Here is a 25,151-nt window from a genome sequence, read left to right on the forward strand (position 1 = left end):
GTGATGGAATTCCAACTGAGCTATTTCAAATCTTGAAAGGTGATGCTGCAAAAGTGCTGCAGTTGCTGGTCAGCAAATTTGGAAAACTCAGCAGTGGTCACAGGACTGAAGAAGGTCAGTTTTCATTCCAATTGCAAAGAAAGGCACAGCCAAAGAATGTTCAAATGACTGTACAATTGTGCTCATTTCACATGCTAGCAAAGTTCTGCTTAAAATCCTTCAAGTCAGGCTTCAGCAGTACATGAGCCGAGAACTTCCAGATGCACAAGCTGGGTTTCAAAGAAGTAGAAGAACCAGAGATCAAATTGCCAACACCGGCTGGATGATAGAGAAAGCAAGGGAATTCCAGAAAAATATCTACTTCTGCTTCATTGATTACGGTAAAGTCTTTGTGTGGATCACAACAAATTGTGGAAAACTCTTAAAGAGATGGGAGTACCAGACCACCTTACCTGTATCCTGAGAAACCTGTATATGGGTCAAGAAGCAACAGTTAGACCTGGACATGGAACAACTGACTGGTTTAAAATTGGGAAAGGAATATGACAAGGCTGTATACTGTCACTCTGCTTATTTAACTTAGATGCAGAGCATATCATGCGGAATGCTGGGCTGGGTGAATCACAAGCTGGAATCAAGATCACCAGGAGAGATATCAACAACCTCAGATATGCAGATGATACCACTCTAGTGGTAGGAAAGTGAAGAGGAACTAAAGAGCCTCTTGATGAGGGTGAAAGAGTCAATGTATGGCAAAAATCACTACAATGTTGTAAAGTAATTAGCCTCCAATTAAAATGAATAAATAAATAACAACTAAAAAAAAAAAAAAAAGCTGGCTCGAATCTCCACATTAAAGAACTAAGACCATAGATGGCATCTGGTTCTATCACTTCATGGTAAATAGCTGGTGAAAACAGGATGCAGTGATAGATTTTATTCTCTTAGGCTCCAAAATCATTGCAGATGGTTATTGCAGCCATGAAATTAAAAGATCCTTGCTCCTTGGAAGAAAAGCTGTGACAAACCTAGACAGTGTACTAAAAATCAGACATCACTTTGCCAACAAACGTCTGTACAGTCAAAGCTATGGTTTTTCCAGTAGTCATGTAGGGATGTGAGAATTGGATGATTAAGAAGGCTAGCACTGAAGAACTGACGCTTTCAAATTGTGGTGTTGAAGACTCTTGAGAGTCCTTTGGACTACAAGGAGATCAAACCAGTCAATCCTAAAGGAAATCAACCCTGAATATTCACTGGAGGGACTGATGCTGAGCCTGAAGTTGCAATATTATGGCCACCTGATAAAAAGAGCTGACTTATTAGAAAATATTCTGATTCTGGGAAATACTGAAGGCAAAGGGAGAAAAGAGGGCAGAGTGTGTGGTGGTTAGATGGTATCACTGACTCAATAGATATGAATTTGAGCACACTCTGGGAGATGGTAAAGGACAAGGAAGCCTGGTGCACTGTAGTTCATGGGGTCACAAAGAGTCAGACACGACTTAGTGACTGAAGATTAAGAGCAACATTTAGTCTTATGTAATTCCCAACAGAATTGTTCTGAAAGTATAAAAAATATGTTAGCAGTGGTAACTTTACATAGATGCACTACAAAGGCAACTATTAAAACATTAAAAACACTTAGAAAAGAATGAAATTTAGTCATTTGAAGTCATATGGATAAAACTAGACTCTGTCACACAGAATCAACTAAGTCAGAAATAGAAGAACAAATATATTAACATATGTATGAGATATAGAAAAATGATATTGATGAACCTGTTTGCAGAGCAGAAATGGAGACACAGTCATAGAGAACAGACATGTGGACCCAGTGGGTGAAGGAAAGGGTGGGGTGATTTGAGAGAGTAGCATTGAAAAATATGTGTAAAACATATTACAAATTACCATGTGTAAAACATAGCTAGTGGGAAGTTACAGTATAGCATGTGGAGCTCAGCTCCATGCTCTGTAACGACCTAGAGAGGTGGGATGGGATAAGGGGTGGCAGGAAGGCTCAGGAGGGAGGGGATATATGGATACATATGGCTGAATTCACACTGTTCAGCAGAAACTAAAACAACATTGTAAAGCAATTATTTTCCAATAAAAAATGGTAAAAAACAAAAACAAAGAAACCAAAAAACTCCCACATACTCATTAGGTGATACATGTAGGTATGGTAGCAACAAGGGCCTGAGAGCATCACCTCCATTTGGCCATCAACTGTCAAATCTATTCTTGGAAGGCCTGCAAATTTTGATACGTCTAATGAAACCCAACTGTTTATTATTCATAGAGATCAAAAGGGGTATATGAAAAGTACTTTCACCATGGCTAACATCTGTAAATATTTTCTCTCAATCCCAAAGGTTGTGGAAAAAATTCTAGCATCATTGCTCATACTCAAAACAAATGTGACAGCAGACTGAAATCCTTAATATTCCCAAAGTAGACCACTGGGGATGCATAGGTAGGTAGGACACTGAAGAAATAAGTATTAATTTCTGTATGATTTACACATGGATGAAAGGTTGAAGAAATACAGATTTCATTGGAGCCATAATCCAAATATAGAAAGAAAAATGCAATTATATTAAAACAAATTAAAGTAAGAATAAATGGCAATGTCTGTGGGATACTTGAGGCCATTCGAAATTAAATTAATACCTAAAAGTCACACTCCATGCAAAATATTTTGCTTTACCTATTTAGCATCTACCCCAAAGACATTGTTTTAAAAGTAGTAAAACATGTTAATAGCGGTCACCTTACATAGATGCAATACAAAGTTGAACATCACAGAACGGAAGATTTAAAAACAAAACCCTAAATGTCAGAGTCAGGAAATCTAAGATGAGTAGGGAAACAAGAGCATGCATGAGCAGAGACATAATTTGAAAATGAAGCATCTTCCAAGCAAAACGTCTCAACTGAGTGACAAAGTTATTTTACCAAAAATGCTTTATCTTCAGGCAGAAGTGTCATTAATACACAAAGAGTAAATATCACAAAAGGCCCCATTTCATGTTGTGTGCACAGCTCCGGAAGCCCAGAGACTTGTCTAAACCATGAAACACATCTTTCCAAAAGCTTTCATCTCTGTTTCCAGTTGGTCACAGAGAACCAATTCATACCCTGCCTTTATGAGCTGGCCCTGAGATGGCTTCCTATCCGAGTTCCAGCCTCTTCTTTGGTGTCACTGAAAATGCACAGAAAGCTGGAAGGTGCGCAGGAAGTGATGTCCTACCCCTGTGCTGATGGCTGCCAGCACCACACAGTCATGGAGAACAGGTGGGTTCGGGGCTGCTGACTCAGAAACCATTACGTGAACTCTAAATTTCTGCTCTAGAAGATGGATGAGTTCTTCAAAAGCCAAGTGCAAAATCAAACTAACAGTGTATCATTACAAACAAACTGTCTATTTTAATATCACAGACTATAGGGGGGCATTCAATTTATAGTTCCTATTCAATGCATTTCTGAAAAGTCACCATCAAGCACAAGTTTATAAAGGAGTAAGTTTCCCACAGGTCAACATTGATGAAAGACCTCAAATCTGGATTTCCAGAAATCCATTTTCTGTTTTGCAGGATATCATGGAAAGAGTTCTTCAATATCAATCTTGGAGACTTTAAGAATGAATTATTATATATTTTAGCATAGTATGGTATTTTCCCAGAAAGATGAGAAAAAATGGTCCAAAGCCATACTCTTCCATCTACAAATAACACATCTTTTACAGTCAGGTCAGATTTCTCAAACTCAAGTCGTGGCATGTTCAGTGAGTTGTGAAATTGATTTAGTACATTTAACTAGCATTCTTAAAAAATACAGAAACAGAAAAGGTATTATAACAATGATTTCATATACTGAGGTTAAGTATTATTTCATAATACAAAAATGTACATACACATATAGTTTAAAATGTGATTGTGTGTGTGCAGCCAGTGCATGCATACAAGACTAAAAAGTTTAACATATACCAATCAAAGGAGAGAAGAGCTTGGAATCAGATCATGCCAGAAAATGTGACCTTAAAATAACACATTTGTTGATGACTGCACACTAGACACTGAGCTAACTGTTTGACATTTAATCCTCAACAAGGCTGTGAGGCAGAAACCTCTCTCATTCTCTTTCTGCAGGTGGGAAAGCTTGCCCAGGGTGATAAAGATAATTAGTACAGGACTGAGAATTCAAGCCAGATCTGCAACACTCAGATCTGTCATCACACAAGCCCCTTGCAGTGAGTCCCCGGGAAAGAAAGTCTCAGTCAAGGTGGTAATCTGGAATCTAAGGACACGTGAGTAGCAACAGGAACACAGAGGAGTAAACACTTCTGCTAAGACAGATGATTCAAAACTTTGTGTACCATAAAACTTTGTTCTAGCCCAGCATTCATGACTTGTATTCTGTGGGGGTTATGACAATTCACAAGGAAAATAAACCAGAGCTCATTTTAAGCTGCATATCTTCAGCTTGATTTGTTTACAGCCGCAAGGAGACTGACACACTGGTGCAGGGGGAGAGCAGGAGGGGGCAGATAAAGCTCAGTTGCTTGTAGTTTACAGACCCCATCACCCTTTCCCTTAGCACAAGGAGATGGGCAACTCAGAGCCCATCTTACGGTAGAAGGTCATATGATACGTTAGAAAGTAGAATACTTAGTTTTGAAGTAAGGAGTCAGGTTAACTTAAAAAAGGGTTGAAAAACAAAAACAAAAATAAAAGAATGGTACAGGGTGGGAAAGTACAGGAAGGAAGGCAGGAAAAGAGAGAGGGAGGGAGGAAAGCAGGAAGGCAGGAGGGAGAAAGGAAGAGAAGAAAAGCCTGCTCTTCCATTACTTTGGTGACTAATAATTTTTCGTAAGTCATTTAACTTTTTCAATAATATAAAAACATCTCTTCCTAAATTTTCATCTGCAGTTCTCTATAAAGGATAGGTCACTGTAGAAAACTCACTCTTTCAAGCTAAGTAACTTGCAGATGCCACATTATTCTCTGCAGTTTGAAAAACAGTGAAGCAAAATTACAGGAAATATTACAGACGAGAAAAAAAAAATTCCTACAGTTTGCCTGGCATATTGTTCCCACTTTCATAGACAAAGGCACAGTTACCAGCTATCTTTCTACTGACCACACACACACACTTAATTTAAAATTTCCCAGTGACAACTATAAGGCAGTATCAATATCAAAAGTAAACAAAGGCCAGGAATCCTCATCTCAGCTGACCTTCACTGAACTGACCTCCTGGCGTAGGTGACCGCCCTATCGCACAAAGCACACTGGCTAATGACTCCTAGAGCTCCGAGAGCTCACTGAATGCTGATGGCATCCTTTCTGCTCACAAGAGGAGGGGTTTATGCCTACCAAGAGATGGCTGAATCAGTCCCCAAACTACTGCTATCAGCAGGATTTGTTTCTGCAACACTCCTTATTTAAATATTATGTAACCCAATCAAACAGGGCTGTTGCCTCTTTGAAAACATAGATGCTTCCCAAGGATTCCAACCAAAATGCGTTACTATACAAAGGTGCTGTTCAAGCAGATATGAGAGAGAAAACTGTAGCATTTAGGATGGAAAACCTTCCAACATCTTATTAGAATTCTGCACTGAGATTTCTTTGAAAGCTATCTTTGACTTCTCATTTTTACTTAATGACACCTGAACTGAAAGTCAATATTCAGGCATTATACCTATGATTTCTTCAAGAAATATAACAAGATTTCAAGTAGCACTCTGTGTATGGGCTAAGTTGCTCAATTGTTTCTGACTCTTGTGAACCCATGGACTGTAGCCTGCCAGGCTCCTCTGTCCATGGGATTCTCCAGGCAAGAATACTAGAGTGGGTTGCCATGACCTCCTCCAGGGGGATCTTTCCAAACCAGGGATCGAACTTACGTCTCTTGTGTCTTTTGCATTGGAAGGTGGATTATTTACCACTAGCTCAACCTGGGAAGCCCCACTTAAAGAAAAGTGAAGTGAAGTGAAAGTCACTCAGTCATGTCCAACCCTTTGCGACCCCATGGATAATACAGTCCATGGAATTTTCCAGGCCAGAATACTGGAGTGGGTAGCCTTTAGCCTTTCCCTTCTCCAGGGGATCTTCCCAATCCAGGGATCAAATCCAGGTCTCTCGCATTGCAGGTGGATATTTTACCAGCTGAGCCACAAGGGAAGCCCGCTTAAAGAAAAGGTCTGGGCTTAAATATAAAGTAGTGAAATTAAAATTAAATGCTAGCAGGATAAACAATAAGGTACTATTGTATAACAAAGGGGATTATATCCATGTCCTATAAAAAACATAGTGTAAAACAATATGAAAAAGTACATATATAAATATGTATATATATGTGTACATAAGTGAGTCATTTTGCTATACACCAGAAACTAATGTTGCTGTTTATTCGCTAAGTCATGTCTAGCTCTTTGCAACCCCATAAACCATAGCACTCCAGACTCCTCTGCCCTCCACTATCTCCTGGAGACTAATATGACATCACAAATCAATTATACTTCAATAAAATACATTTTTAAAAATTTAAATATTAAAGTTTATGTATATCATTGTTAGGACTCTCCTTCTGACTTCTGTATCAGCTAATAGACACGCTATCAGCCCCCAGTGCGTTCACGAGCTGGATTCCATGGAATTCTAAACTTAAAACATAGCTGGGAACTATCATGTGCTACTGTATTTTGCTTCCATAGTAGTTTAACTTTTACATATTGTACAGTTACATTTACAATGTAAATCCTCCCACATACCATACCTGTTGGAACCAAATCACACAGATTTTGCATGAGAAGAGACCTAGTAGCACTGAAGTCATCAATCTCTTCTGCAGCGATGAAGGGCTTTTAAAGCAATCAGTTCTGAATCTTGACATCAGTTTAAAGCTGCAGATTATATCTTGAGCTCTCAGCATCCTAAAACTTCATTAATCTCTGTCTCAGGGGAAGCAGAGCCTTATTCATGAATTAATTTATAGTGACTATTTACATTTCACACATTCACTCTGAATCCCACATCAAGAAGGGGTGATTTGTGGTATTATTTTTGGTTTTATAAGCTTTAATCTATGATAAGATGTTCTACTCTACGCTACAGAATTTTGCACCACACTACAGAATTTCAGATGAAGATTTCAGATCAACTAGCTCAGAATAGAAATCCTTCTCATGATCACAGCTGATAATCTGAAGCCATTTCGTGATGCAAAAATGTGTGCTCTTTCTTGATTGAGTCATTTTTAAAAGCTATATATTAATCAAACATCCTTTTAACTTTCATTTCCAAAAGTCTTTTCGTATAACACTTTCATTAACACCTCCCACCGTACCATGTATTATTATTATTTTTTTTATTAAATTAGTTTATTTTCTATTTTTTAATTTTACAATATTGTAATCGTTTTGCCATACATTGACGTGAATACACCATGGGTGTACATGTTTTCCCCTTCCAGAACCCCCCTAACACCTCCCACAGTACCGTGTATTTTTATTCCAAAATTTCTTTTCGAGGTTGGCCTGTCTCAGTGTCACTTTCTAGGTTGTGATATGCTTCTAAGTACATTCATGCAAAATGCTGCCTCTAGGGAAAACCAGGTGAAGGGATCTTTCTCACAGATGAATGTCAACTTACAATTATTTCAAAATAGAATGTTCAAGTTCTTATTGAACAAAAGTTGATTAGGAGATAACACTATGGTTGAAATTCATGATCTGACTATCATTTTTTCCTGTTTCTTTCCTCTGAACCTTAGGCAAGCTTCATTCTTTCTGGGTATACTCCGTCACAGGGCAAATGGGAATCTCTTCGCATAGTTATTACGAAGAATAAATGAGAGGACACATATCAAGAACCCAATATAGCAGCAGATGTTAAAGAAACGGTTCATACTACTATTATTTATGTTGGTAGCTGGAGTGTTTTTAATCAGCTTAATACAAAGTTAAAGTTTACATACAAAATTCCATACATCTTCAGGTCAAATGACTGAACCTTTACTTAAGCCAAATTGCCACAGCCTCACAATACAAATAAAGAAGTGAAAACTAGATGCACAAGGGCACTGCAACAGAGAGTCCAAGATGGTGCTTTCAAAGAGTTAATTTCTTTAAATTGCTCAAACATGGAATAAAGCTACAGCATTCATGCCAAATAAACTGTGGCAAAGGCAGGGGCAATAGTGAAGGCTTATTATGGAACAAGGAATTCTACTGGAAGAGACAACATCATCTGCATGATGCCAGGATCTGGGAAGACCAAATGAAATACACAGCACAAATGCACAATTCTCAATCCGTACTGGTACTGCTACCATTACAGACTTCAGCAGAGTTCCACAAGGTGAGTAAGCAGCATGCAAACATTAAATTCAGAGCAGTCAGTTCCCTGCAGAAGACCAAGGCTGAAAGTGATCCCCCGGAAGTTAACAAAACAGTGCAGCCTGGGTGGATTCGGGAGTTCCTTTTATTACTTTTACCAGTAATGGGATTAGAATACCACAAAGCATCACTCATCATATTCGAAAAAGGAGAATATTTCTGTCAGAATGTTTGAGATGACTTCTAAAGACTCTCGTCCAAAGGATGTGTCACCTCTTTCCACATCGCCTCACTTAAGCATTGGAAGTCAAGTCTGAGCACGCAGTGTCTTTCTGTCTCTGGAACAATTTGGTGTCTTTCACATGACTTTTCCTAAAACAACTCATTATACTTAATGCTATTTCATTAACTTATACCCTGCAGGAAACTGTCTTTTTTTTTTTTTTTTTTCAAGCTCTATCAGAATGTTATTCTTCTGGAAAAAGGCATTTCCTCTCTAGCGGTGCTATGAAATTTAAAAGCACAATTTCAGAGGTGGTACTAGAACATTTGCACAAGCTGACTTGGAGCTACCCATGTTTATTTCCTCTTGCTATCTTAGATTTTATTTTAGAGCCTTGGATAATTGCCACTTCTTATTATTCTCTCAAAGGAAAAAAAAAAGTTTTTAAATGGAAACCTTAGCTTTCTTAAGCAAACCTGCTTTAGAAGTACTTAAGATAATTCATATGGTATTTTAAGGCAACAGATGACAGCCTTAATCCAGCTTCTGAATAACTACTTGCAGTGGAGAAACACAGGGCAAGGTACGAGACAGGTATTTCCATAATGGCTTTTACTCACACTGAAACAAAAGCTGACTTACTTTTTAAAAAATTTATATTATTGAAGTATAGTTGATTTACAGTGTTGTGTTAGTTTCAGGTGTATAGTAAAGTGATTCAGGTATGCACATGGGCACATTCTTTTTCATATTCTTTTCCAATATGGTTTAAATGTTGACTTACTTGTCTAGAGTGGAAATGACCTAGGCAGACACAGGACCTCTGTTCTGGGGCCAAGACACCAAGACATCTAGGTGCTTGAACTTCCTCCCTGTTTACTGAACCTTTGGTGACCTCCAGGTAGTCATCCTGCAAACAACTGCGAAATGGCATTCTTTGCATATATTAATCCTTAGATGAACGTTTCCTCTTCCATTCACTTTAAATCTTATCAAGTGTCTACTATTTTTCAGACACTGTGCACAAAATGTATAATTTCAGACTAAAAATGCTCTGGGTCTTCTTTGGTATTCCAGTAGGCTACATCATTTTGGTGCTTCATAGGAGACTTTTGATGAAGTTTAATTTGCCTCCTTATGCTTGTTTTCCAACTTTATTTTTCTGTTTCTTGGTATCAGTGCTCTGTTCCCTTAATGACAAAATCCTGAAAAATTCTTTGGAGCTGAAAAGATTCTAGAGTACTTACAGGCAACTGTGTAATTTTTCAACGGCAACGGAACTTGATGGATAAGTGAAATATGATCAGTGAGATACTGACTCCATGGACTTTTTATTTTTGGGGAATATTGTATTTACTTTGAAAGTGATTATTAAAGGAACTTACATCTTGTTTGCATTTTAAAGGTAACTATGTGGAAAAAGTATAATAACCCTCAATACTTATTACCACTATAATTTTTACAACATTGGTAAATTCTAATTTAGCTCACCAACTTCTCAAAGTTCCCAAAGTAGCCATGACATCATTATCAGCAAAAATAACAGTTAGATGTTTTAATAGCAAAATATTTGTTCCTAATGACCTTCCTGATATATTTTCCCAAACCAGCCCAGAGGCAGCCTGGCTTTAGACTCTATTTAAATATCCTCACTTCACTGAGTCATAATCTGTAAAAATGGTGGTTATAATGAATTATGGAGGTTAAATGATATAAAAGCGTCCATCAAGAGCTTCCCCACTGGCTTAGTGGGAAAGAATCCACCTGTCAATGCAGGAGACATGGGTTCGATCCCTGATCTGGGATGATCCCACATGCCATGGAACAACTAAGCCCCTGCACCACAAACGTTGAGCCTGGGCTCTAGAGCCCGTGAGAGGAAATTACTGAGCCCACATGCCGCAACTACTGAAGCCCATGCCCCTTACAGCCTGTGCTTCACAACAAGACAATCCACTGCAATGAGAAGCCCGTGCACCGTACCCCCTGCTTGCCACAATTAGAGAAAAGCCCATGCAGCAACAAAGACCCAGCACAGCCAAAAAAAGGTATGTCGTAAACAAAAATGTGCCCATCAAGCATTCAATTAATGTTCATTCTCTTCTGCCTGATTCAACTATTTCCAAGCTGACATTGTTAAGCAATCTCTTTCCAAAATATGTTTAAAATATACTTGACTTTCAAAAATTAACTTCTCCCTGCACAAGGAACTAGACTAGACATTTTGTAAGAGCCTATAAGGGAAAAGAAAAAGAATTTTATAAAGAACACACACACATACATACACACATGTATAACTGAATCACTTTGCTGTTCACCTGAAACTAACATGACATGGTAAATCAACGATACTTAAATAAAAAGAAATCATAACACTAATCACACTGACCTTTTAGCTTTGTTCTAAGACTGTCAGAGGAAGAAAAATTATGTTATATGATACATAAAATCAGGTTCATGTGGTTTTAGAGTAATCTTAAATAAATAACAAATATGTTATCTTAGTTAAAGGAATAGGCAAAAATTTAAAAGCTCTAGTCTTAATGTTCGAAGCATTCAAATACATTAATAGCACTACTCAAATAAATGAATACTGGAAGACTGTTTTTAAGGATAGCGTTTTCTCAAATGTATGGATCATATAAGTTGTTTGGCATGACTGACAGGTATAAAGAATGAATCATGGTTGGTATCCTAGTGGTTGCTGCTGCTGCTAAGTTGCTTCAGTCGTGTCCAACTCCGTGCGACCCCATAGACGGCAGCCCACCAGGCTTCCCCGTCCCTGGGATTCTCCAGGCAAGAACACTGGAGTGGGTTGCCATTTCCTTCTCCAATGCATGAAAGTGAAAAGTGAAAGTGAAGTCACTCAGTCATATCCGACTCTTAGCGACCCCATGGACCACAGCCTACCAGGCTCCTCCGTCCATGGGATTTTCCAGGCAACATCCTAGTGGTTACTACCATGTGAATGTGTATCAGTCGCTCAGTTGTGTCCGACTCTTTGCGACCCCATGGACTGTAGCCCACCAGGCTCCTCTGTCCAAGGGATTCACAAGGCAAGAGTACTGGGGTGGGTTCCAATTACTACTAGACAGGATATTAATTCTGAAATATAGTTCAGGAAATGTTAACTAGCTCATCAAGTCCTCTCTGTCTCTGCAACTTTAAAAAAGTAAACATAAAATTAGCATAATCATGCAAAGCAACTTCTATAGTGGCTTATTTATCTGGGCTGGGAGGGTAGCAGTCATTCTACATTTCTTTTACTTTAATATTTATATTCTATTGCTTTTGCTACAAGTTAAGAATGCTGCCTATAGCCTGAAATAGACAGGGTAGCCCATTCTAAAGGCTCTAACCTTTAAAGGTATAATGCTTTTCATTCATTTAGAGATAAAAAGTTGCAGATCAGAGAATAACATTCATGTTGCTGGAGGTTTATAAGAACACTGTGACCTGACCTAAGGTGGACAGCTGCAAGCACAAAGGGTTTCAAGACCAAGAAATGTGCAACAACCAACCATGCCCCTCTCTCACTTGGCCTTTAAAATGCTTTCCTGAAACCTTTTGGGGAGTTTGGGGTTTGTGGGACAACTAGTCACCCATCTCCTTTCTTGGCCCTGCAATAAACCTTTCTCTGCTCCAGACTCCGAAGTTTTGGCTTGATTGGCGTCACTGTGCAATGGGGCCACACACTTGAGGATCCTGGTGTGGGTAGCCATTCCCTTTTCTAAGGGATCTTCCTGACCCAGGGATCAAACCCAGGTATCCTGCATTGCAGGCAGTTTCTTTACCATCTGAGCCACCAGGGAAAGCCTTGAATTAGTAACAGTTCCTAAAACCCAATTACAGAGCACCACACCCTGCATGCACTGTGTCTTCAATATTGTGCAGTTTCTGAATGTTTTGCTAAATGGATAACTTAGTCTTTAGTAAGAAACTATTATAGGAATAAAAGAAAAAAATGAAACTATGGTGATTTTAGCTCTGCAGTTCTAAAAGTATTTTTAAATGCATAATCCTTTAAGGCAACAAAAAAAGGAAAGGAGCCTACTGAGATAATACTTGAAAGCCACAGGCAGGTGGATGTGTAGTTGTTGCCTTGATGGACCTGCAGGAGGAAAAGCCCAGAAGCCACCTCACTGACATGAAAGAACCACCCCAAAGCTCTGGGGTTGGGTGGTGTCAAGTACTTATGGCTGTGGTAATGACAGGAGGCTAAAAGAGGGGAATGGATTGGAGACCGTGAAACATCAGATACCCCCAAACTACTTCCCTGCTGGGGCAGAAGAGGGATTTAACCCAGCTAGAATTTGTTCCCTGAGTATGATTAACACACGGATTTATGGCTTGAGGAACCCAAGCAGAAAAGGGAGCAGCACTGTTACTCTGAAGTGGGGTGAGGAGGAGGTTGAATATAAACCTTTATACCTAATGCTGTGACTCAGCTCTGAGTCCAGAGAACTGGCAGCCAGGATTCCTCAGCAAATTGACAAGGGGAATCTGGGGGTTTTCAAGGAACTGACCCTGCCAGCTCACAAGATAGTAAACACCTTTGTCAGCAAGCCCATCACATGCACAGAATGTCCAGTCAGCTTCAAAGTGGTCAACTCAGATTCTAGTCTGAGCCAAGAATTCAAGTTGGAGGGTTAAATCAAGGCATTTTCAGTTATGCAAGGTCACAAAAACTTTCTCTGTGATACTCCTTTTTCTCATTAAATTCGTGGGGGTTTTACTCCCTTCCCAAATAAGGAAGTGAACTAAAAGAGAGGAAGACAAAAGATCCGGCAAACTAGGGATCTAATTCAAGACAACAGCAAAGGGAATGCTCAGACAGTGGTGGAGGCAAAGCTCCAAGGATGATGGCTGGGCAGCAGGTAAAGGACAGCCAGCCCACAGGGAAGCAGACCGACTGTTCCTGCAGGGATTTCTTCTGGAAGATGAATTTATTAGGAAACTTAATGCATCTGACTACACAGAGGGCAGATTCAAAAATCTGAGGAATGATTTGGGGATGAATCAGCAATAAGTATATAGAAAGATAAGCAAATCCCCAACCGATATAACTCTAAGGAAAACAAAACAAAACAGAGGGCAAGAAATGAGATGCTGTCACAGCATCCTTCACGGCTCAGCTGTAAGAAATAATTGCGCGGCTGCCATGATGTACACAATGCATCTGGATCTGGGTATAGCTAGGATCCAACAGAGGGTAGGGGGTGGGGGGGAGGGGACAGGAGGTGTCCACAAGTGTGAAGGCAGGAGGGTGAAAGAGAGTGCAGGCCTCACCTTTAGAATGTCAAGTCAATGACGTCCACAGACAGTTCTTAAAACCAAAGAAGCGAGAAGTAGCAACAAAAGCTGGTGACCTGAAGGTCAATTCTAAGAACATCACTTAAAACCAGGATCTAATGCCTGATGATCTGAAGTGGAGCTGATGCAATAATAACAGAAATAAAGTGCACAGTAAATGTAATGTGCTTGGGACTTCCCTGCTGGTGCAGTGGATAAGAATTTGCCTGCCAATGCAGGGGACACAGGTTCAATTCCTGGTCCGGGAAGATCCCACATGCCATGGAGGGACTAAGCCTGAGTGCTACAACTACTGAAGTTCACAAGCCTAGAGCCCATGCTCTGCAACAAGAGAAACCACTGCAATGAGAAGCCTGCACACTGCAACTAGAGAAGAGCCCCCACTCTCTGCAACTTGAGAAAGCCTGCAAGTAGCAAGGAAGACCCAGCACAGCCAAAAATAAGTAAGCAAATAAATGCAATGTAATGTGCTTGAATCATCCTGAAACCATCCCCCACTCCACGGTCTCTGCAAAAATTGTCTTCCATGAAACTGGTCCCTGGTGCCAAAAAGGTTGGGAGCTGCTTACTTAAAGGAACCAGAAGTGCCTGCCTGCAAAGGACAACAGTTGGGTAGGGAAAAGGGGCATGGCAACTGCCAAGTGCGTAACTAGCCCAAGAAGAGCTGCTTTTTAAAGATAAAAAGCAACTGCAACTCTGACAAAATTAAGATTGTATGTCAAAGTGTATGGGAAGAATGAACGAACGTTTCTTGATGGTCGGGACAGTCTTGTTTAACTGACAGTGTCTCTTCACCCTCATCACACCCGAGAACAAAATATGTAGTCAAGAACAGTGCCTTGGTGCTGGACCTTTGCCATCTGCAAATTATCAGACAGGCTAGTGTTAACCCAGAAAAGATGGCAGGTGGTCATGCATCCTAGCTCCATGCATAACAGACACTGACAGTTGACAAACTTGACAGGTTTTAATCGGAAGCTCAGAAAAGTTGGTACAATAAATGCATGTACTACAAACTGAAATCATTTAAAAAAAAATTCTCACTGGAATAATTTGAAAAAAACTGAAATATATCCATCTAATTCTAAGAGAAAATCTCACTCTTTTTTGCAGTCCTGAAAAATAAAGAACACATGGGCATGTTAGCTATAAAATATGCAAGCAGAGTCTCCAGTCTACCCATAAAATACTCAGGCTTGTTTGAATATAAAAAAGTATTTCCCCAACATCTTGTAGTAAAACTCTCTGCATCCTGCTCAGTTTGTGGTTTAGAGCATATTCTTCCCCCTAATTCAGTGTGAGATCGTCTTGGATCAGAATCTCTAAGCACACCTGATGAAAATGCAGATAATTCTCTTTCTCTCCAGAAAGAGAGAATCATAATCTCTGACATCTGATAATATACATTTTTAATAAGTTCTTGAGAGATATTTATTATATAGTTGCTATCAAATTTATGCTAGATAATTCCCAGGTTTTTGTTTGTTTGCTGGTTTGTTTGGTTTTTTTAAGAATTGTGATATCCTCTGCTCTCAACAATTGTCTCTCTTCCTTCTCAAAATCTTTCCAGCTACTTGTAGGACATATTGACACACACAAATACTTGTACAGGTATATTTTGTACAAGTATTGTACAAATATTGTACAGTATGTATTTCTTCTCCAAAGCAAGTGAGGCTCTTAAGAGACACAGGGGAATACCATATACATCTCTGAATTTTCTCATAACAAAATATCTCACCACATATTCTTCAATAAATGCTAAAGGAAAGAATTATCAGGAACATGGATGGGGATACTGAAGAAAACATACCTATTTTGTCATTTTAAATGGTGACAAACTTACTTCTAGAGAGCAGGTCTCTCCATTGGATTTAGGTTGCTGTGTTAACCCTAAGCTTTTAAATCTTTGTGGCTTTTGATGTAAAAATATGAATCAAACTCCAAACTTTCAATTAGTCTAAATTCTAATTTATAACCCACTTGGCTATATCAACTTAAAATGATCTGCCTGCCTTTTATCATTTCTGCAGTTTTAGCAATTGCCTTTTTCTTTCCAACTACAAATCACTCTATCTGTGAGATTCTTTCTTAGATAGCTCGGAATTAACTGGAACAAAAAGCATCAGCAGAAATGGAAGACGGCCCATATTCTTCACGTGAAAGGGAGCTCTGTGTCCAAGGGTTGGAGGGTGGGTGGAAAAATATATTTAACAGCTCTTAGCCAAGTAACAGTTTAGTCTCTGCAGCAATTGTATAATTTCTTTGATGCAAAAAAACACTGTCACCTCAAGACTCCCTGCATAAATATACAAGTAAGTTGTATATTTTAATAAAAATCAAATCATTCCAATGTATTTCAGACTCTAGTGTAGACATATTATACTTAAAATACTTCTTGCATTCTTTGCTACAAAAAAATTCTAAGAACACATTTTTCTCTTAATTCTCTCTTAAGGTAAATAAAATTTAATTTTAAAAGGTTTAAACATAAATTTTTATTTGTTCACATCAGTTTAATATAATAACATAGGAATGCAATGCAGTTTGTTATGAAGATTTATGATTCTTAAAAATCTTGAATACATTTTGACATTTTCTCTCCTATGGGACTTGTGTTAGGATATTGTTATTTTTTTTTTTTTTCCCCTGAGAAAGTGAACCAATGAATCTGATGCCTTGTTTGAGAGTTAGCTGGAATTTTGCTTAAACTGAACAACATAAAAGCAAATCTGGCCTTCAGGAAAGACTCTTCTTGACAAGATCCGAAGAGTGATAAACCTACCGGCATATCCAGAAGGGGTGGAAAACATCTCCCTCCTTCTTTCTTGCCCCCGAGGCCAGTATTCACCGAGTGGCTCTGTACCCCTCATCCTGCATAATTAATAACCCCTTGGTGATAAGTCATGCATTCCTCAATGGTCCCTAAGGCCTCAAGTGTCCTCTGAGCCCGCCGGGTGGAAACCACACACCCTCTGCTCCCAACCTGTCGCCCCTTCACTTCCCACACGTACTTCACAGGAAAGCTCATCAGCTCATTGGGCTGCAAGCGGCTGTCATACGTACACTCATTCTCTCACATACATTCATCTCTGGGTATAATTTTACTAAGAATAAAACATGTGTGATATCCAACAGGTGCCAGGTATACATATTAAAAAAGAAAAAGTAACACAGGTAACTAGATTCAATATACTGTGATAAACCATAATGGAAAAGATTACAAAAGAAAAGAATATATCTATATCTATCTGTATCTGTATAGATATGTATAACTGAATCACTTTGCTGTACAGAAGAAATTAACATAACACTATAAATCAAGTGTATGTCAATAAAAAAAAAGATTAAACAATAACCTTTGGTAATTTAAGAAAATGAAAATTCAAATCATACTAATAATGGAACAAATTTGGAAGCAACTTAAAGGAAGATGAGTCGCATGGGATTGTATTAAAGGAGCCTACTGAACTGTTCATTCATATTCCACCCTCCTCTTCTCAAACAAACAAAGGAAAGATCAAATATATGGAGTCAAGGGGAATTCCCGGGTGGCCCAGTGGTTAAGAACCCATCTTGCAATGCAGGAGACGTGGGTTTGATAACTGGTCAAGGAACTAAGATCCCACGAGCCATGGGGTGACTAAACCCAAGCGCCACCACTACTAAGCCTAAGCCTGTGAGTCACACTAGAGTGTGTGCACCACAACAAAAGATCCTGCAGGATGCAATGAGGAGCGCGTGTGCCACAACTAAGACCCGATGTGGCCAAATACATAAATAAAAACTTTGAAAGATTATATGGAGTCAAGTGGTATGGCAGCAGCTCTAATATCTATGTTCTTGATCTAAACTGATCCAGTCATTAAATTGAAAAGGAGAGCAAATAAACTATTGAAAATACTGTTACCACTTCTGATCAGAATGCTTAGATTAAAACTCTCTAAAACACAATATTCACTAAAACCATTCTGAAAAGAAAACAGCAGTAGTTTAATCACCTTTCAAAATATTAACCAGATTGGAGAAAAACAGTCCTCAAAGCTCAGAACCATTAAAAAAAAGTATGGATTACAAGTAATATTATCCTCAAGAAGAATAACTCTTTATATAAATAAAACCATTAAAAATATTGAGATCTGGATTTGTGCATTTTGTTTCAAAAACAGGTATGGTTTTGTGATGTAACTGCCCAACAAATATATATTTTAAAAATAAATACTGTTTCTTGGTTAACAAAAAATATGATACATATTTTACATTAAGGCCAAGATTTTTTAAAAAATAAAACTTTTAACAAAGTTTTTGATACGAGAAAACATGTTATTTTTCAACCTTTGTAGGTTTAACATTTTAAAATAATGGTGCTTATACTACAGTACACACAGTAAAACATACATACTCTATTATAAATTACTCCAAAATTAAACAAGAAATTTTCTTTTCTTTCTAAGAGATCTGAAATGTGCACTGGCTCTCAATGTGTGTGGCCTCCAAACAGAAACAAGCTTGCACTGTTTTATTTCAGTTTTGCTTCATTTCTTCCCAAACAATCTCTCACTGCTAATCTGCTGGGCCTTTCTTCCCTCTCTTCTAGCATAAAGGAAACAAAAATCAAAGACATTATTAACTCCTTATGCACCATTGGAAAGCTGAATATATATCCTTTGCCCTGGTTTTCTTTTCCATTACTTATTAATGGAGCATGACTGGAGAATATACATTTCCATAAATAATTCTCGAAAACTGCATGAAAATTCTAAAATTTTTAATGTGTGTAGTCAACCTGTTAGTACTTTTTAAGCTATTAACAACTAGCCATATAATTTCAGGAAAATATCTTATGCTAAGTTTTTTCCTAAACTAACACTTAGTCTATAATATCTACTTGAAAGAGCAAAACGGGAAGATGAATTTTATTTATGTCTTAGTCTAAGGTACCTGGGAATCAAGAAAAAGGTATTGGTAGTATAATATAACAAAGGAAAAAATATCTATATACAATATATGTAAAATATACTAAGGACTTCTCTGGTGGCTCAGATGGTAAAGAATCTGCCTACAAGGTGGGAGACCCAGACCAGACTCACTTTGTTCACAATAGTAAGGGATCCCTTATTTCACTATATGCTCTCATTCACTAGTGGAGGGAAAAAGAGTGGATGAATCATCTTACAAAGGTAAGCACAATTGTTAATGGAGACATGTGTGACAAAAACTGCTTCTGAGACTTTTAACTAATGCATTAAATCTCTCCTGCTAAGATGTATGGTGATCAGAGCCACGGAATTTTAAAGGCTGACTAGAATCAAATATTCATTCAAGCTCCCAAAAAAGGACTGCAGAGTTCAGTCTTATTTGTTAAACACAAAAGATATTAAAATAAAATTTCTTTAAAATTATCCCAGAAAAAGTGCTATTACATTCAACAGTTTTTCTATGCATGAAAAGATGCAAAATGGTCATTCAGATAATTATTAAAAAGCAGGAAAGATGATTATGTACATCAATGCACATGACATCATAAATAGGCACTAATTTAACGACTTGGGTGTCTAGTCTCCAACCAAAAAAGAAGATGCTAATTCCATTCTTTAAGGAGGGCAAGCATCATGGTCCTTGGCAAAAGAACATAATACACCAGGCCAAGGAGAATACATGGTGTCATTACTCTGATTGTTCAGTTTTCTGGTTTATGAGTCATCACTACTGTGCAACATACAGTAAGTGAGGCAGCTCCATGGGGTTTGGATACCCTCCAGGGGCAAAGGAGGATGAGGTACACTGAGCATCTGCGCAGTGACAAACCTCAAGGCACAAAGTTCAGAGCCCACTCAGGACCTGTGCTGAATATCATGTCTTCAGTACAAAACTGAAGAGCCAACAGGCCAGTGGCCCCTTGGCTCTACCTTGCACTGATGAATTTGCAGTCAGTGGGACTACGGCCTCTGGGGAGCTGGGGGAGCTAATTATGAAGTTCATTTTTGGCAAAAAAAAAAAAAAAAAAGAAGAAGAAAAGAAAGTATGAGTGATGATCCAGAGGTTCAGAGGAGCACTTGCCCCTGAGCAAATGCCACAGAACTTTAAAGCCTATGCTCCAAAAGGCAAGCTTTCCCCCTGAGGCTTTCCTTCACTGATACACAGATAAGATTGATGGATGCTGCCCTGTTGGCAAGGATGCAAGAGGGCAGAGAGACAGGCAGGGAGGGGTGCCGTTAGTGATGCACGGTGATAATTCAAAGCACTCCGTGAGGATGCAAAGCAAAATTATTTATCAAATTTTCACCGAGCAACTTCAGGCAGTTATTGAGAGCAGAATGGGTGTGGCTGCATGGGAAGAGAGATGCTGCTACTGCTGCTAAGTCGCTTCAGTCGTGTCGGACTCTGTGCGACCCCATAGACGGCAGCCCACCAGGCTCCGCCGTCCCTGGGATTCTCCAGGCAAGAATACTGGAGTGGGTTGCCATTTCCTTCTCCAGTGCATGAAAGGGAAAAGTGAAAGTGAAGTCGCTCAGTCGTGTCCGACTCTTAGCGACCCCATGGACTATAGCCTACCAGGCTCCTCCGTCCATGGGATTTTCCAGGCAAGAGTACTGGAGTGGGGTGCCATTGCCTTCTCCGAGGGAAGAGAGATGGGTGCATGCAATTAGGACAAAGGACAAATGAAGCAATGGCAGATAAACTGTCAGAGTAAACTTAAACCTGAAAGAAAGCTTGTGACACGGTACAATTCATGTACCAATGATCACTCCAGAGAGCAATCTGGCAAGATTGAAATCACCACATCACATAAGGCAATGCAGGAACCACTGTCCTGTTCTCTTGTTTCTCTGACCCTAGCCTGCTGGCTTTCTAAGCAGAAAGCAAACTGGAATAAGGGCTCCTGTGCTGTTTTCCCCAGGCAGCCATCACTGGGCAACTTAGATACCAAGAAAGACAGAGCTCAACAGAACTCAGGAGTTTGTCAACCCCCAGCCCCCAAAGCCTATATTTACAATTCATCCAACTATTTCAATAATGATCTAAAAATGCACTGAGTTTAATTTTGATGATGCAATCAGTGATTGATATCCTTTCCACCCAGAATCTCACAGATGAAGTTCCTGGTCTTAGTCACAGTGAATCTCTGGTAACAAGTCAAATCCAGGGGGCAAGACCCTTTCTGGTCCAGAGGATGGGTGGTACTTAGAGCAGATCATCTACATGTCTTTATCTCATCTCCAGGCTCAGGAATCTGACATACACTTACATATAGAAACACAACTGTCAGTGAACCTGCTGTTGTAACTTGTAACTGTTGTTACAAGTTAAGCTAGGGGGACTGAGTTGTATGGTCAACTCAGTGCTCAACCACTTACTGAAAAACGGTAACGGGGCTGGGACTAAACGAGGCATTGTACATTTCCTGTTTTTGTCTTTATATATTTAATTTCCTCCACACAACTGCATGGGTTACATAACCAGATAACTCATGAGATCATAAAATCAGAAAAAGACAACCCTAGGTGTTGGCATACGTATGTTTTCACTTTCACGTCTTATTCTGTGGGATGATAATAGGTTGCTATCAACATAACATGAAGATGCTAGCTGATTTAAAATACAAATAACTTCTCAGTTTCAAGTTTATTTTTGTTACAGGTTTGGGGTAAATCAAATCTTTTGTATGATTCAAGATCTATCATTATGTTTTATAGTAAAATTTGATTTTTTCATATTTAAATAGTTAAGAACTTTAGCTGTGCTAAAACCCAAACTGAAAATATGGACTGCATAACTTTGTGAAGGTGTAGCCATGGCTTCCAAGGCTATTTTAGCCTTAAAACAAATATTAAACTCACAAATTCTGTGAAGCAGAGTACTATGAAAGGATGATAAACAAATTCTTAGTGGCTTCATTCAAGCAAATAATCACAGTATAAATGTGTTTTTAAATAAATTCATCTTTGTCTATCATTGATACTTTTCTAGATGAAATCATTAAATTTTATTAAAGCTAATGTATATTTAAGATAAAGATATCTTAAATAGTCTATATAAGGAGATTGATCAAAATTCACCATATAAAATTCATAACATATATTTTAGAAATATCTCCCTTATCTTAAATTGGACACAATAAACAATTCTGTTACTAAATAAATAAAATTATCATTTTCCAGCTTTAATTTAAATTTTGTTATTTCTTTTCAGATGTATCTCAAATAACACTTAATTTCACAATTTAATCAGTGGCTTAAGTAGTATTTCACAGAATTGAGTGTGGGTAATCAAAAAGGGAAACTTCTGTTTAATGTTATAATACAAATATATTAAGCAAAATATTGATTCCATATTTTCTAAATTACCTCATGAATTGCTAGTGTGCTAGGTACATTCTTTTATAAACAGATAGGATATACATATTAATTAACACATGTAATTCACACCATCCTGTGCTCCCAGTGTGCAATGATTTGCTAAATCTGTCAAAATCAGTTTTATATTGTTTTTAGTGGTGATGCTGATCATATTTGAGTAGTATACTAGGGGACATCACATTTGTACTTCTGAATTACTATTATAAGTAGAATGGGATAAAAATAGCCAAAATGATTTCAATACTTTTGTTATAGTGCAATAAATAGATACAAATGTTTACAATAATACATAAAATAAAGGGTACAAGAAATCGTGACACAAATGAACAGAGAATAACAATTATAATCAGAGAAAATAGATTTCTTAAATTCCTGTAAGAATTTTGAAACTTCCATTTTGGGGCACAGAGGACATAAATATTATTTAAGCAGGATAAACATTAAGATAAGCAGGAAAATTGAGATTATTGCTTTTAAAAATATATTTTACCAAAACATTGATTTGAAAAGACTATTTAACACGTTTTGTTGTTCAGATGCTACGTCGTGTGTGACTCTTCTGTGTGCCCATGGACCGTAGCCCACCAGGCTCCTCTGTCCATGGGGATCCCCAGGCAAGAACACTGGAGGGGTTCCCGTTTCCCTCCTCAGGAGATCTTTCCAACCCAGGGACTGAACCCGCATCTCCTCGATTGGCAGGTGGTTTCTTTACTACTGAGTCACTAGGGAGTTTACCATTTTCCAAAAAAAAGATGAAAAGAAAAATGTCATGCACGTATTTGAAAGGGACCCACCTAAAAAATCAACTGTTGGTGGGTATGGAAAGAAATAGAAAGAACAATGTCACCTTAATGGGGGAGAAAAAGTAAAACATCACATCAAAGCACCGACTTTTAAGGCAATACAGACACTAATGATTTAAAGAGACAACACGCAAGTTATTTGTGCTAACTATAGTGACACTTATGAAAAAACATCAAGCTAGAGAAGGTTTCTCGTTCTTGGTTTTCCTTACTCTTGTGTTTAAGAGGGGAAAAAGAAATAACCAAGCCTGATCCGTATACATAGGGGCATCTCTAAGTGGTACTTACTGGCATGACAATGTTGTAGTGGATGCAGAACCCAGGCTCCGAGGGAAAATACTCATCAGATACAAATCTGATCCTGATTTGATTTCCTTTAGAAATTTGCTTTCCTGGCACACTGCCAGACCCACACCAGCGCCCTAAAATGGTTCCATCACTTGGTTCTTCAACCTCTACAAAATCATACCTGCAAGAGACCAGGAGAAAAGAGACATAAAACCATGATCTGTTATTTTAGGAATTCAAGGGAGTGAGTTCATCTCAAATTTAACTGTGTAAGTAGAATAAAATATGCCAAAGATGAGACACAACTGAAAAAGCATTCTCAATTAAAGAAATATGAGTCTTCTGTTCTAAGCCCTCCAGTCTTGTTGGTAAGGAACTCCAAATTCACTAAACAGCCATGTCAAACTTAGGTATTTTGTATGTAGCAACCATATCTGACATTCAATTCATGAATTATTCAGTTTAATTTCCATTTGGATATGACAGTTTTGCTCTACTCTTAATTTCCATGATTACTGTCCAACACTTTCTGGCAGTAACTCCTTCACCTGGTCAGACTCCTTGCTCCCTATCCTCATCTGTGTCCAAGCTTTTCTAGAGCCTCTTTATTATATACATATTCTCCAAATCCCACTCTGTACTATACTGCCTCTGTGAGACCTTTCTGTGTGTCCTCAGCTCACAGACGTCTTTCTCTTTCTGTCAAACACATATTTTCAACATTTAACTACATATATGCAAGTGATCCATCTAGTTGGCTAGGCTGTAAAACTCTTGAAGAAAGGAATCAATTCTCTTGTAGTTCTAGTTTACACTGCATTACACATGGCATCTTAACCCTAAGGAGTGAATGGCTAATACTTTTCTAACCACTGTTACCTTGGGTTTGAAGGTTTTGATCACTGGTACTCATGGAGGGCAGAGTTGCCTTATAGAATGTTCCAGAAATGTGTAGAGGCATTTTAGGTTGTCTCACTGATGGCGGATGAGAAGGGTAAGGTCCCTGGACACCCAACACAGGAGAGTCCTGAAAACGGGTGTTCACGCCACACTCTCGAGGCCTTTTAAACAGTTCACTGGACATTCACATGAGCAACATTCTTGCTATTGTCCATGTGAGTCTGGAACATAATACTGTCTCACATATATATGTAAATACGTTTCAAAGGTTTAGTTTAAGCCCAATTTTCTAGACATTCAACTATCAAATAAGTTGAAGGAAGTGTCTATGCTTTGGAACAAGAGTTACTATTCTAGAGAATCAGACCACTAACAGGAGCATGGCTTATCCTCTCTGCATCACGATGAAAACAATTAGACATACCCATTTAGTCTATTACCATAGCTATCGTATACACAATGAGACTGTTACTTAAAAGATACAAACATCTGACTACTTCATTTTATTTTTTTGTGCAATTGGGCATGTGTATCTATGTACTTAAATGCATTATTTTAATATAAATTACTGCTGTTATTTCAACTTTACATAGCATGTAGGCCTTTATATCTATTTTTAAACAACTGTATATATAAATAGAGGATCACTGTTATGAACTGCATTTCAGAATTCTTAGGACGTTGCCAAATTTTTCTTAAGGGAGGTCTGGCATGGATGAAAACTATTGGTAGATTTTTTTTTTAGAAAGTCTAAAACCAGTATATACCAGACAATGAGAATTAATATATTTTGCATAGTATAGAATTTAAAGAAGAAAAAAATGTTGAAAAAGAACAAAATGCACAACAAACCAATTATACTTATAAACCCTATTCTAAATAATTAGCCAGAACCTTCTAATGGTAACTATACCTGTTCC

The 25,151-nt window shown here is 38.3% G+C and overlaps 1 protein-coding gene across 3 annotated transcripts in view; it reads right to left on the bottom strand.

The window, feature by feature from the left end:
• PDGFC (platelet derived growth factor C) overlaps positions 1-25,151 on the bottom strand; it is a 244,814-nt gene that overhangs the window by 37,658 nt on the left and 182,005 nt on the right. For all 3 annotated transcript variants that reach the window (XM_081538001.1, XM_081538002.1, XM_081538000.1), the window contains one exon: positions 23,332-23,512. In XM_081538001.1, the coding sequence (XP_081394127.1) occupies positions 23,332-23,512 (181 nt within the window). The remainder of the gene's footprint in view (positions 1-23,331; positions 23,513-25,151) is intronic.

The sequence above is a fragment of the Giraffa tippelskirchi genome, chromosome 11 (genome assembly GCF_054371585.1).
Source record: "Giraffa tippelskirchi isolate mGirTip1 chromosome 11, T2T-mGirTip1v1.2.pri, whole genome shotgun sequence".
In the NCBI taxonomy this organism is placed as follows: Eukaryota; Metazoa; Chordata; class Mammalia; order Artiodactyla; family Giraffidae; genus Giraffa; species Giraffa tippelskirchi.